Source organism: Mesitornis unicolor, unplaced genomic scaffold, assembly GCF_000695765.1.
Source record: "Mesitornis unicolor isolate BGI_N332 unplaced genomic scaffold, ASM69576v1 scaffold13646, whole genome shotgun sequence".
Lineage (NCBI taxonomy): Eukaryota > Metazoa > Chordata > Aves > Mesitornithiformes > Mesitornithidae > Mesitornis > Mesitornis unicolor.
In genome coordinates, this window is record NW_010190352.1 from 4,563 (window position 1) to 19,567 (window position 15,005).

The 15,005-nt window shown below is 50.7% G+C and overlaps 1 protein-coding gene across 1 annotated transcript; it reads right to left on the reverse strand.

Annotated features, from left to right (window-relative positions):
- Positions 1-2,249: 2,249 nt before the first annotated feature.
- Positions 2,250-10,189, reverse strand: TGFB3 (transforming growth factor, beta 3; the record flags this gene model as incomplete). Its single annotated transcript, XM_010186383.1, has 6 exons — positions 2,250-2,966; positions 5,237-5,390; positions 5,956-6,127; positions 6,941-7,048; positions 8,567-8,696; positions 10,026-10,189. Coding segments are annotated over 6 exons (887 nt in total), but the record flags the coding sequence as incomplete, so codon positions are not given.
- Positions 10,190-15,005: the final 4,816 nt, after the last annotated feature.

Genomic DNA, 15,005 nt, shown 5'->3' on the forward strand with positions numbered 1-15,005 from the left:
ACAAGGGTGGACACAGAAGCAGTAACTGCAATGTGTCTGTTTGATGTCAAGGATTACTGTACCTAGAGGTTACTTGTGTCCTTACTGGTTGGACACCCCCAAGACTCTTCTCCCTTGATTTTCCGTTGCCATTTTGCCTCCTTTTTAAGGACACAAATGGCTTTGTCCTTCTGCCACCCTTCCTGCCACCAAGGAGCAGCAGTGAACAAGGGGAGGAAGACAGAGCCACCTCAAGGGGTTGCCAGGGTTAATCCATGGGTGGTTCTGATGTTCTCCAAGTGCCACTTAGGACCATGAGCTGTACCAGTGTCCTAGTTCAGCTCCTTGCAGCTCCCCCTCCTTGGGTGTTTGGGGGTTTTTCTCCCCCTTTTCTAGCAAGGAAGCCCCTCACTTGGATGGGCAGCAGAGCCAGCCCAGGGCTCAGGAGGAACAATGACCAAAGAACAGACTGCAGCTGTAAATCAAAAACTCCCCAGGGACTGCTGCTAAAAGAGATTAGAGAGCATTCCTATGCCAATTGACATCTGAATTTCCCCCTACCCCCACTGCAGCCATGAAATTTCTGGCCTATCAGCACGGTAATGTAGTCATAACGCATTTATTTGCTCCCTCCTCAGAAGCGTGGGCACAGAGAGCTGCACAGGGCACAGGAACACCACAGTGCTGCAGGGCTGATCAGAGCTGCACCTTTCATCATCATCATCACACCGCCACAGGTCAAGGAGCCCCAGAGAGATGAAAGGGATGAAGTTAAGCACTGGGGAGAGCCTTTATCACAGCATGTGTGCCCCAGCCAAAATGTCACACAGGTTGGCAGGCTCCTTCCGCTGACCCACCCTTGCTAACCTCTAGGCAGCTGGTGATGGTGCAGCAAGGGTTGTTTATCGTTTATTAAGATGTCTGAGATTACAAGTTATGGCGGCTTCACGTGAGGTATATGGAAGCAGCCACTGTTGTGAAGGGCTTGATGGAAGAGCTGAATTCTGAGCAGGCCATGGTGAGCCCTGTCCACGCAAGATTAACACGATTAAGGTCTCATTTTACACTCAGTTGCTGGGGACCAGGGGACAGGAAGGAACCTCTGTGGTCTCTAGAACATGACTTCTAAGTAGTTGTGGTTTGGAGAGTCAGAGGCAGCCTCCAAGTCTCACATGGCATGCAAGCACCAGAGATTTTTACCTGTGGGAGTATCTATGGCTGAAAAAGCCCTTACTTTTATGGGTACATTGACTTCTTGTCTGGGCAACATCCGTGAGCTTTTTATGAGCATCTGCACTGTTCATGGTAAATTGGGAGCCCTTACTTTTATGGGTACATTGACTTCTTGTCTGGGCGACATCTGTGAGTGTTTTATGAGCATCTGCACTGTTCATGGTAAATTGGGAGAAGGGGTGTGTTATTTACCTGTGTGTACAAGTCTGTACTGGCAGACCACGTGTATTCACATGGACATAGGACATCTGTCAGCTGTGGCAATTGCACTGCCCTGGCTGTTCAAACAGGATCGATGGAGGTGTTTTACATTTGAGGGGAGCTTTGTATCAATCGATCAAAAGCAGATGCCAGAGGTGATGCTCATGTCTCAGGGACTAAGGTGGGACAGGGCACATCTACACCAGGCATGGTTTGAGGGTACCAAGGAACTCCCATTCTGGGGCTCTCTGGCTGACCTAAATTCTGTCTGCTCCTTTGAAGAGACATTTTGGAAAGACAAAAGATTTTAGGCTGACTGAATATGCCACTGCAGTAGCAGTTTAAAAACAGCAAACCATCCAACCCTCCAACAAACAACTTGCTTGTGAAAAAAAAAGCATCTCCCCCCCAAATATTTATTTTTTTACAATGTTTTTGAGATTAATATTTTTTAAGTCTTGGCAGGTGAAGCCTGAGCCACGTTCAGGTCATCGTGCAGAACAGGTGCAGAGCACCCCGGAGCACCTCACAAACCACAACAGACAAGAGGTCCTCAGGGTGTATCACAAATGAATGGGCCCAGTATTCAGGTACCCACAGACACTGCTCCTGCCCTGACCCAGAAACCATCTCTCAGAAAGTCCTGGAAGGGAAAAGAGCTGAATGGAGACATCAGTCCCTCTGAAAACGGACGCAGCACCCTCTTTCCTTGTATTGCCCACCCTCAGCAGGCTGGCAGGGAGCCTTGCAGTTCGCATGTAGAAACCAATGGCCAGGATCTGCCCGCTGAATGTACAGGTTTGGCAGAGAGTTTCAGCTGCAGGGCTCCTGGATCACAGCTCTGAGGAACAAAAGTCTGAGTGTATCTCTGAGCATTTCTTCTCTCAGCAGCTTCCCTTCTTGGTGCATTTTTTTCTCTAAACTTTCAGGGTTTCCTCCTACAGGGGGTACCTTTAATTCTTCACGTCAGTGGGGAGGGCTGAGGTCCTAAGATAGCTAAAGCTAGAATAGAAATCATCTCCCCATTTCCACTCTCCCTTTCACCTGCTCCTTCTCATTCCCTTGCTTTCCCAGAGCAACCACTCAGCATCCAGACACACAGCAGTTCCTCCACCCTGTCCTTCTCTTCCGCACCAACTGTCCAGCCATTTTGGAGAGCGTGGCCTTCGTGTCACCAAAGTAACTCCCAGAAGGAACATGATGACACTGCCAACAAGACCAAGAAATGTTCCAGAAGAGATCCCCAAGGACTGCCAAACCCTAAGCCGCAGGGTCTGGCACTCGGCCCTCAGCATGCGTAGTCTCTGACCCCCAGTTCCTTTCGTGTTATCCTGGGAGCAGGAGAGTGGGTGCTGACAGTTTCTCTCTTGGCTTTGGGTGGGCCAGGGTGCCTTTCAGCTGCACTTGCAGGATTTCACCACCATGTTGGAGAGCTGCTCCACTTTGGGGGTCCTCCCAACATAGTACAAGATAGTGAGTGGCTCCAGGTCCTGGGGGACACAGCAGGGCGAAGCGGATGCCTCGGGGTTCAGCGTGTTGTATAGGCCCAGCACCTGCGGAAACAAAGTAAATGTGGTGACAAATCAGGAATACATTTAAGGTGATTGAGGACAGGGAGTGACTGCAAAGCCAACAGGTCTCTGTGTGCTTGGACTGTGCTCATCAGAGGGTATTTCCCTGCTTCTAAAGGGTCTCACCTGCCCCAGCCTGACTCGTAAGACTCTTAAAATTGTAGTAGCCCTCCTCTGTGGCTGATGCCTGAGGGTTAAAGGATTGCAAGTTGTTGTCTCCTTTCATCTCTAATTTGGTATGGTGGATCCTGTCACAGTTTTTGCCTTTAATGAGGCTGGGTGTAACCAGCCTGGGGCCATGTTGTCCTGAGCTCCATTAAAGAAGCCAGAAGAAAGAGTCTCAGTGCTGCTTATTTCAACCAACATCTCTGGATAGCGCTGGATGGATGCCAATCCTCTTGAGTATCCACAATTCCCTCCCAGCTTTGAACTGTCTGGTGCTCTCTCCCTCCACTCCATCCTCCAAGTCATGACACCACAGTGCTGGGAGCCAGGAGAGCGTCCTGTGGGACCCCCCTGGACTCCTCCTCCCAGCTGCCCCCAGCCCACAGGTGACTGTACGCTCCAGCTACGTGACTGCTGCACAACAGTTGCCGTGTCTCTTGCCAGAGGTGGCCACTTCTCAGCAGTAAGCAGCTTCTGGAGTTGTAGGGCCAAAGCATGATCTCACCTGCACTAGCGTGGTCTCATTAGTGCTTACAAATGACACGGTCTGGCACATTGTCTTTTAACTGCTTTACAGTCTTTGGGGATGAGAGGTGCTAAGGAAACATCCTGTTCTGTCATCCAGATCCAGGTAACCACAGTCGTTCTGGTAGAAGCTCCCTGGGATCCTGAGCAAAGAGCCCCTGGCTGTACCACTGAGGTACCACGTGCTCTGGGGCCTCCAGGTTAAACGGACTAGTGAGAACTCTCTTCACCATGTTTTTCCTAGGTGGTGCTGGCAAGCTGTCAGCAGCTACATTGTTCTAAAGGTTTCTTGGATCACTCAGCTGACCTTAATGCCTGATTGTTTCCTTTCTTGCTCAAGAAAAGAACATTAGGAACCACACTGAAATCTCCTTTCTCTCACACTGATTCAGTCCAGTTATCTACTAGAGAGCTTCTCAGGACAACCAGATGGTAAAGCTACATGCCCATTACCCTTTCAAAGCTGTTCATTCCCTTGCCCTGTCTTGTGCTTAATGCCCAGCATCTGTTCACTCCTTCACTCCCATAGATCACCTGTTTCCACTGATACTAGTCCTTGAGCTGCAGTGAGCCTTGCTGCTGTGGAGACTCTCAAGCTGTCAGGAAAATGTTAGCATCTTTTCTGCAATACAATTTTTACCTAGTTATCTGTTCTTTGGCTGAATCTGCTTTTTGCAGTAACTTTCTTAGTGAAACCTGAAGCTAAGTTGCTAGTGAGCTGTTGCACTGTCTGGATTGCTGCCTTTTCTCTTCTGTGGATAGAAGCACAGGATTTTCTTCTGACTTTTCTTGCTTCAGCGATGGACTGTCTGCTCCTCTGTCTTCTCCCCTTTACTTCTCCTATGCCTGTGCTTTTCTACTGCTTTTGTTTTCTTCCACTCTGGTGTACTCATGTTAAACAGAGGTTACATGTAAGTTACCTGCAGATATTTTCCTTCTGCCAGTTTTTACTCATGAATCTCTCTGCCTAATAGGCTCCTCTTTGCCATAGACCAGGTGGGATTTATACAGCTGGAAAAGATGCCCGTGCAGAAAGGAGAGCTTACTGCAGGATCACTTCTGGACATGGACAAGGATTTCCCTTCACTTTTAGGCTACCGCTGCCCCTGTGGTAGCAGACAGCAGCTGCGTCCCATGGCACAAGTTCTGCATGACAACCTGAGCACACAGAAATCCTCTGTCCAGTGCAAACTGCAGGAGAAATTTAGGCAGAAGATAGTTACCAGAGTTGCTATGTGATGTGAACAATTCAGTTAATACTCTGGCCAATACCAAATAAGTACTCTAAAACCATCAGTCCTGCTGTGTCACAACTCATCCAAGAGAGAGGGGCATCGTCCTCCTCAACTTATGACTGGATGCACGGACTCAGTATTGACCCCAAAGGAAGCACGTTTTCCCTGCTGAAACTGAACTCCTTTCTGCAGTTTCCTTCAACAGTTTTTTTACAAGTATGGATCTGAACTGCGTTTGCTGCTTTGAACAGACTGGATATGGTCAGACTTGGGAACGAAAGGGGAGTCATAGCCACAAGCCCTGTCAAGATAACATGCTGGATGTACCGTGCTGTGAGTGGTGTCTGCACTGCGGAGATACGGACAAGGGCCCGAACAAAAGTTAGCGAAGTAGCCCTTAGGCTCGTGGACCCATTTCCAGCCAAGGTCCTGTCGGAAGTCGATGTACAGAGGACGCACGCAGCAGTTCTCCTCCAGGTTCCTGAAACACAGTGAATATAAAGAGAGGCCTTATGTGTGAGTGCACGATGCAGCTTCCTGGGCAGAAGGACTGGTCCCAGCAGCACCCAGCGGGATGTGGTGTTTGGCTGCACCAAGCTCAGAGCAGCAGCAGAGATGAGCAGAGGTGGGGAGCTCAGCAGCCTGGCCTTGTCTGTGCCTGCCAGCAGGCAGCTTGCCCACTGACCCAGCGCAGGCAACACCCTGCTCACCCTCAGCAGTGCCCGGCTGCTCTCTGGTACCTGGAGCTACCAGGGGGCTGCCACAGGTAAAGGTGAGGCTGTGCTTCAGGAAGCCACTTGCAAGTCTCCCTCTAACCAGCGGCTCAGCCAGAAGCACACAATGACACTGCTGAACTGGCCAGCGTCCCCTTCTTGGACACCACAAGGAGCAGCTGGCTGAGCTGTGCTCCTCACGTGGCCCCTTGGCACCGTGGTGATCCGCAGCCCCTTTGGAGGGCTCTGCCTTCCCTGGCAGCACGGAGTCTTGCTAGGCTTGGCCCAGCTCAGGCACGGGACCTGGTTACTCCAGGCTGGATTCTCATTTACCGGAAACAGTAGTTGGTATCCAGGGCCCGTTTCTTTCTCTGGCCTCCCAACGTTGGGCTTTCCAGCCGATGTGGGGGTAACATCATCAGGATGAGGTGGGGATTATGCAAGTCCTTCTGCTTCTTCAGGCGCCCCAAGTCCCCACGGCCATAGTCATCCTCACTGTCAATGCCTTCAGAGAAAAACGGGATCCACAAAGAAGAAATCAGTGTGGAAGTGGAGGCTGCAACAAGACTTCTCAGTGCATTTAACACTCTCGTGTCTGCCCCTGAACCAGGGTGAAAGGGATTCAGGTTTACTCTGGGCCTTCTTCCCTAACAGGGACCCCCTTTACTCCTGGTGAATCTGACCGCTGCAGGCCTGAAATAAGAGGCTTATGGGCCACCTGTTTTACCATTTGCAAACTGCTGGTGGGGCCATTAATCCGTCCCACTCACTCCTGGATTCTGTCCCAGGACAGGCAGGAAGATGAATGGTTTAAAGACGATGTCAGATCATTGGCACTCGGCAGAACAGCCTCAGAAATGGAGCCTGTGGGGGCCAGTGGCTGCAGCCCAGGGCTGCAAGCCAGGAGGTTCCTAGTTCTTAGGCCAGCCAAGCCACTGACTCTCTGGGCCACCACACACAGGATGCCTGACTTCCTTGTGTTTCAGTCACCCTAACTGGAAAGCAGAGCCTCCCTGGAAATCTGAGAAGGCATGAAGCTGAACTTCCCAGAGAGACACTGAAATAGAAAATTGCTCCTTTCTGCAGGAGTTTACTCGTGCAAACCCACCCAGCCTGCACTTCCTTTCACCCATTTCTAACCTATGTACAAAGTGGATATACCCATACAATCAACAGGCAAACCCAGATGCATATGCTTTAAGACAAATGTTACACAATGCAAAATGCTCAAATATGCAAAGCAAGACCTTGTTTTTTTCTTTAGATACCCTAGGCTTTCCCTTCCCCAACAGCCTCCCCTAACCCAGCTCTTTATCACCTTTGAACTTGATCTCCAAGACCTCATGCAAATTCTCCAAGATGTCCCCGTTGGGCTGAAAAGTATGGCAAGGACAGTGTATGCTGATTTCCAGGCCAAGGTTGGACTCTGCAAAGAAGGAGATGGCTCTGTGAGAAACAGTTCCTCAGCTCCTGCCATGGGGAGGTTTCGCTGAGGACATGTGCTGTGGTGACTCAGACTGTGGGTCAGTCAGGGATGCTATCAGAGCTGGGGAAGAGCTGCTGCCTTGGAAAGGAGAATGGGAAGGGGAAGCTTGTGGCTTCACCTGTGCTAGAAGCCTTGCTGTTGCTAACGGGAGCTTCGTGGGCAGGTGAGAAGGGTGCTCCTGGTTATGGTTTTTAGGCTATTCAGCATCCAGAAGCGTTTGTGAGCTTCAAGGAGCTCCACGGGAAAACAAGTACTTTGAAGAACTGGCTTGCGGTGTCTGTGTTAAATCAGTTTTGCCATCCTCAGTACCTGTCTACTATCTGGCTTCTGGTTAGTGTCTGAAGGAGGGATCTGAAAATAAGCGAGTTGGATATGGACAAGTAATTTCACTGGAAGCATTTTTCTCAGCAGCTGCAACCTCCTGTTTTGTTGAACTGCTAGTGGTCTAAGTCACACAGACTTTCCAGAGGCAAGTCTATTTTCATAATAACTTCCTGGACCAGTCATGCTGTGTGGGCCTGACTAAGGGAACATAAGACTCTTATGAAAGCTCCTTTTTTATGTTGTGTCATGAATTAAAACATCTGGCTCCCCGGGGCATTGACAAGGTGCCTAGCACCTTTGTTGCTAAGCACTGCATGCTCTGTGATGTCTTGTCAGCCAGAGTGCCTGCCCAGAGCTCGCTCCAGTTCCAGCCCTGAACTCCAGCCATCAGGACACGACTTCGACTGCTTGAAAAAGGAGGAGCCTACAAGCTCACAGCTTATCCTTCCAGGGAGCGGCTGCTTGCCAGTACCTGCATTCCGGTTTTCAGTGGCACCTAGCTTCTATCTGTGAGGCCAATCCAGCTGTGAGTCATGGTGCCTACGCTCCAGCTGTGAATGGGGTCAGTGTTCTTGCTGGGATCTGCCCCATAACTATCTGTGGGGCTGCCCAGTGGTGGCAGAGGTATGTTCTCTGCAGTGCTAAAGCCTCCATCTGTCTAGGTGTGTCAGCCTCTGGTATTTCCTCACCTTTATACCTGCCAAGCTGTAAGAAACCAAGGTCCTCAGTGCTTTTTTCTCTACTAGATTTGCTGTGAATATTAAACCAGAGCAGCATTTCTTTTCTATGTATTACAGACTATAGTTTAGATAAGCAGAGGGGTCCCCTCTGGGCTTAGAATCGAAGAACAAAAATAAGCTCCAGCATCTCTCAGTGAAAACAATTTCCTCCTCCAGAAGCCGAATCCTCGCTGTGACTCAGCCCGCAGAGCTACGCAGCGGGGACTCCAGGACAGCCTCTGGCAAACGTCACGCACTGAGGCAGCTTTCTGGGGGAAGGCTTGTTCTCAGAATGAAAGAGGCTGCCCTCTACGTGAGCCAAGCTGCTGCAAAAGGGGGAGCAGAGAGATACTCCTGTCAACATTGATCACGCTTCTATGGATGCCTTGACACCCAGTCCAGCTAAGAGCCCTACCTCTGTGCAGAAGCCACTCGCGCACGGTCTCGGTGACATCGAAGGACAGCCACTCAGGGGAGCCCCGTGTCTGCACGTTCCTGCCACTGAGGTAGCGCTGCTTTGCGATGTGCTCATCCGGCCGAAGGATCTGCATCAGAAGGAGCGGTAGAGAGAATCAGCCAGTGCTGCGCATAAGGAAGGGATAGCCTTGGGTCTTTTTCCTTCCACAGCTTGCTAAAAACTAATTTGGAAGGTTGCTCCCAGCAAGTGAGACACCAGGAATACCCTGGTACAGGTGACAAGGACATGCTTCACAACCAGCCTGAACTCCAGAGATCTACACAACGCTTACTTCTATGTCCTACGCAGCCGACCTCTCTCAATTCATCCTTGTTTCAGGGCACACAGCAACTGACCCAACGGGGGGTTTTGTTTCTGTATACACCCGTGGGATGTGGGTCTGGATTTCAGCACAGAAGCAGCAGTGGGCAATAGAGCCTTGTGCCAAAGGTCCCTTGCCCGAGCCTATTCAGTCCTATGCTGTGGCATGTCCTGCACTCTCCAACTTCCATCAAAACACACCAGGGCTGAGCAGCTTTGGAGACCTCTCCCCCTGCTCTGACATCTCTTCCTGCTTCCAAACAGCCACAGCCTGTGCAAGGTGTTCCTTCCTGCAGGATCCCAGGTTGGCTCTGCAGAGCACTGAACCTATGGAGAAGCTCTGGGATTGCCTCCTTGTCAGTTGTGTCACCTGGTAGAGAGTTGCTCTGACCTTTCAAGCTGAATTCCAGGAAGTCCTCAAGGGCTACCAGCCACTGGGCAATTTTAGCTGCGCTCTTACTGCAAAGTGGGCAGACAGCAGCCTGTGGGAATGCACTGCCTGGATACAAAACAGTACCATTAGCTGGGTGGTCCAGCCCAGCCTAAGACGACTTCCAAACCTGAACCAGACCTTATTCTGCTGGAGGAGCCCACGGGTTCAAACCAAACTCCAGATAAGCACCTGAATTAGTGGTGCCGTGAATTGTGCTGCTGAAGGGAACACTGAAAGCATTATTTTTCCAGTAAAGCAGTGACAATACAGAGAGCTCCACCCGTTGGATTAACACCAACTGTGCTGCAACAGTCAAAGGCACAAAACTGCCAAGGGACCAAGGCATGCAGATGTGACAGAAGGGTCAGGGCTGCTGCACTGGTCAGGGGCTGCCCTTCCAGCCCCCTTCTCAGCGCAGCAGAGAGCTGCAGTGAGCACCATGCCAGGGTGCCCGGAGCAGCCAGGGCGTGAGTGGGGAAAGGACATCAACCACACTGTGAAAGAAAGGTGACTGTATCACTGTAATGCTGGAAGACACCTGAGGCACAGCACTGGATTTCTTTTCTCTGTCTTTTGTGGCCCTGCACGTATCAATCGAGGCAACCATTAAGGAGCCAAGTTATTTTGGGCTCAGGCACAGGGGAGGGTGAGAAGGATACTCACCTGGAAGAGCTCAATGCGCTGCTCGCTGCGTTTGGAGCTCGGGTTGGGCACACGCAGCACCCGAAACTCGGCGCGGAACAAGTTGGTGCTGTTCTTCTCTGCCGAGGACACATTAAAGCGAAACACGTTGGAGGTGACGCCTTTCGGACAAATGCCCAACTCGTCTAGGAGGAAGCAAGATGGAACGACTGAGAACCGCAGCTCTGAGGAGCGGGATCTCAAATACTGTCTGAGAAAAAGCTTTCCAGCAGAGGTCTGACAGTCAAGCCTTTTGCCACCTGTGAAGCGTGGCTGTCTAGCTAAAGATAACACAGGATGAATTCGCTCCAACTGCGGCTACATCGCAACATTTTGCAAAATCTTCCCACTATTGCCACCATTATTTCAATGCTACAAGCCAGAGAATCAGTAGAGACCAACCTCAGTACTTTAAGTATTATCTCTTCTAACTCTGATCATCAAATGTTGCTAATGCTTACGAGTTGCTGCATCCAAAATGGTAATCCCAGCCAAAGCAATGTGGCAACCTGAGTTGCAGCTACTGCGGCCCCTTCCCAACAGCGATGCTGGTGTGGCTCTGCTCATACTGGAGGCATGAAGACACATAGGAGGTTATTGCATTGCTGTTGAATCTTAGTTTTACAAGCCCTGACACTGTCTCCTGGAATGAAAGCCAGCCAAGTGTCCTCAAAGCATGAGGTATGGATGACTTCTGGGGGCAGTGACTATTCAGTGTGTACCGAAAGAACTGGGTTTTGAGATCAGTTCTCACTCATGGCCTGGAGGAGGAATTCACGAATAGTACTAGATACAGAGTTCTTCGAGTGCAGAGTCATAGTGCTGAGAGGTCTGCGGAGATCACACACGTGGGCAGGAAATAACAACAGCAATTCTCTGCCTCGATGTGCGCCTGCCGAGCAGAGAAATCCATTTCACAGATGCCCCAAAAGAGAGTAGGTAACAGCTTATGAGGTTCAAACCAGAGTCCTCAAGAGAAAACAGGCCTCTCTTCACTGGTCCCATGGAAAAGTCTTTGCCATTGCTGTTGCTCCTCTCCTGTTGACCTCTGTTAGCCTTCAAGGCTCTGGCATCATTAAGCCTTCCTACAGACAAGACACAGCAGCTCCTGCTCTATGCTTACATGCAGCCTTTCATATGACCTCTGACTTGTCCAGTGCAACATGGGGCTCTCATGTCAGCTGCTATTTGTTTTTAAACAAAAAAAAGGAAACAGAAAAACTATCACCCATTCCCAGCCACAGTTGCAGCCTGTGACAAACAGGCCAGAAGCCCTGGCTGGAGCAACCTTCAAGTTGGATTGGTGGAGTCAGCCCCTCTCTTCACAACAGCACCACTACTTCCTCAAAGAAACAGCTTCTCAGTAAGCTGATGACCAGGTGCTCACATCGGGCTTTAATCGGAGGGTTTTTCATCTGTACTGCTGCATGAAACAGCTTTCCCATACAGGAAAGTCTCTGGCTGTGAAGAGGTGGCTGTTCAGCAAGCTCAGGAGACCAGACCCCACTGCAGCCATGAGCTGCTACGCTCAGCCCAACAACCCTGCAGTGCCAAGAGCACACCACTGTTGGGACTCCACCACTGTGACCTGGTCTAGGTTTTATGCCACAGAAAAGCACAGAAGAGACGAGTGCTGATCTCATTAAATGCCCAAAAGCATCTTCCTGGCTGCAGGCTGGCACTGATAACCGTTCTGTGTCCTAGGCCTAGGCAGATCCTGTGTTTTAATACCTCCTTAAGCTGTTTTGCACTCCTAGCCCTATTAATAGTGCTGTTAACAGCCTGCCCTTCCATTTCAGACCTGCCTGCCTGCCCGTGAGGGTGTCCCTTTAATCATCAGAAATGCCTTTCCAGCTCAGACCAGTGCTCAGCCTAGTCCAGTATCTGTTTCCAACAGTAGTGCTTTATCCGACAATGTATTTAATAGAGACTGCAGATCAGGTCCTACAGCACAGTGCAGATGAGAGACAAAATAATTTATTGTTCATCACCTCCTTACGATTTCTGGCTAAGTTAGGCAGCCATGCTGGTGAGATTACTGTATCTACTGCATTTCACCTGCTGTCCTCACATTGCCGTCTACCTTCTTACTTCAGCAGCCATGTGCTGGTGTCCTGGGGGACATTCCTAGTGGAAATATTAACACCTATCTTCCCTAAGAAGAAGTTTCATGTTCCCAGGGTACAAAGGGAACAAGCCCTCTGCGACAGGGAGATGGAGCTGCATTCTGTGTTTCCCTCTGGACACTGTGAAGCTGGAGCCTGCCCAACAGAGCAGGGTGTCCAGGACACAGGGCTCACTCCCAGGAAGCTGACTGCTTTGGGGCAAAGGAGGTGAGGTGATTTTTCAGGGAACCTGGTCCAGTCCCAGCTCAGGTGTGTTATTAACACCGGAAGCCAGGCATGTCCACATACAGCACAGAACAAAGTCTGGAGGCAATATTCCTGCCAGCTCTTCCAGTTCACAACACTCAGCGGCTGTAACCGAGCCTGGAGACAGGGAATCTGTGACAGCCTGTGCCCCCATGCCAGGCTATGTCTGACATAACGGGACGTATCCTCACCATCAAACCCTGCTATTCCTGTGGAGCCCGGACAGCCCAGAGCTGTTGACTGCACAGTGAGACCAGTAACCTCTTAGCAGGGACAATGTGACACAGGGAGCAGGTTCTTTTGGGAGCTGCCCTCTTCCTAGCATCGCTCTCACCGATGTGCAGGTTCTCTACAGGCTGCTGTTTCTTGCAAGCCCCAAGAAGACAGTTAGAGTTTAAAGTCAAGGAAGGGCAGGTGGTCTTTGAAGAGGTATTGCCTCACTCCATATTATATCACTGGTGCTTCAAGGTGTTTCATGCCAAAGCTGCATAACTTTGGATAAAAACCCTCATCTTTCTAGAACTCTGCAGGCAGTGGGTTTGGAGAGAAGAGATGCTTGGACCCAGCGACCCATGGCTTTAATTGCCCTGTGTCTTAACCTGGCTTGGAAAAAAGGTGTCTGTTTTTGCTCAGGAAGGACTGTTGCAGATGCTCTCTGAGCTTGACTTTAACCAAGTCAATGCTTAAGGGTGTCTGAACCCCCATGAGTTTCAGGAGATCCCTGTAGTGAATACCTGGTCAAGAGTGAGTTATTCTCTGAAAGAAAGTCCCTTATAGTTCAGGCAACGTGCCTGAGAGGCACAGCAGAAAAACCATTCCATGAGTCACCAAACAGCTCAGAGTAGGGATGGGGAACCTGGTCCTGAATATCCTTCCTTCCTAGAAAGACGGGGCTCCCCTCACTGCTATGTTTGCTCCTCAGCTGTCCTCACTTTTGGGCCTTAAGTCTCCGAGAAGGATGAGTTCTCTGAGCCAGCGAGACGCCTGACTAACGGTTTGGAGCTCGAACAGTTGGTGTGCGTGTGAGTGTGCGTGCGCACGCGTTTCAGTCGTGTCTGCATCGTCCTCGCAGCTCCCTCAATGGAGCAGTCCTCCCCTTCCCCCCGGAGGAGACGGGCTTTGGCTCGGAGCGTGCTCTGAGATCACCACCTGGCACAGTGACAGAGCCATGGGAAAGTTGAACATCAGCCACTTCTGAAGACACGGGGCCAAATTCAGCCATGGTGTAAGCGATGAAACTCCCCAGGTTTCAAAAGGAGCGCGTCTCTTGACACCACGGCCTCTCTGGAGCCGCTTTCTCCCAGTGTGACCCAGTTCCAGAGTTCCCTCTTTCTCTGGGTGGTGGCATCTGCACTGCCCACTCCCAGGAGTTAAATCTCAGCACCATTTGGTCTTTTGAACCCATTGCTCAGCACCTTGCCCCAGCGTCCTATGGGGACATGGGACAGCCTCATTCATCGCCATAGGAATTTTCCTCAACCCACAGTCCCTTCTCACTGCTTCTCGTGCACCACGTCTTCATTCCTCTTTTCCCTCTACTTTGTCCCAGTCTATTCCTCTGACTTCATTTCCAGCTGTTGTGCTTTCCCAGTTTCCTTCTCCAAAGCACACCAGTTCGTGGTGCAGCTGTATTATTTTGCACAGACACTTGGTTTCCCCGTGTATTTTTAGAATTTCACAAGTGATACTTCAGTAGGTCACAAATGTTGGAATATGGGTATGGTGCTGTGCTGCTACGGGTAACCCTGTGCACTTTCTGTTCCATGAGTCTTGGTGTGTCCCGAGCTGAGAGCTAATCATATAACCATATGGAGCGCAGTCTGCTAGAGATTAAGTGAAATTTGTTGCATTACCACATTGTAGCTCTTATTCCAGCTCATCATATGTCAAGATTAACATAAACCTGGCAGAGTAACTGCATTCTGAGGCTGCCTGCACCAAGTCACAGCTCCTCCCCAGAACTGCTGGCGTTCAGATCGTGTCCCCAAAACTGCACTACATCACAGGAGGACACCCTGGATGGTATGTGACTGCACGCCCACCAACATCTTCAGTCCTGAGGAATCCCAAGCACAGACCAAAAAGACTGTTTGTGCCTACATGTGCTCAGCATCTGCAATCTGCTTGGGGTTCATGTCTGCTCAGTCTCTTTCTCTGCATCTGCATCTGCTCAGCTTCTGCACCTGAATCTGTTTACTGTCCACATCTGGGCCTGTTCATCATCTGCTCCGCACCTGCTCAACATCTGTCACGTTTCCTCAATGCCTGTGTTCCCCTGGGGGTCCCCTTTGCATCAGTCTGTTTTGCACCTGCTCAGCATCCCCGTTATCTTCTACTCGCTCTCTGGTCCCTCACACTATCCCAGTAACACCCTCGGCAGTGTCCTCCAGGCAGCAGTCTCTTCAGCAAGCGCCTCTCCACCTTCTCCACAGCCAGTGCGGGTGCTGCACAGACCGAATCCGTTGCCTGCACCTCTGCGGCAGGCGCCGGAGCTTCAGCAGGGAGGATACCTGCTGTCACCCGAACACGGGACCCGACCCTTCCCCATGCCCAGGGCTCAGCACTCACCCCCCAGACCCAAGCTGCATCC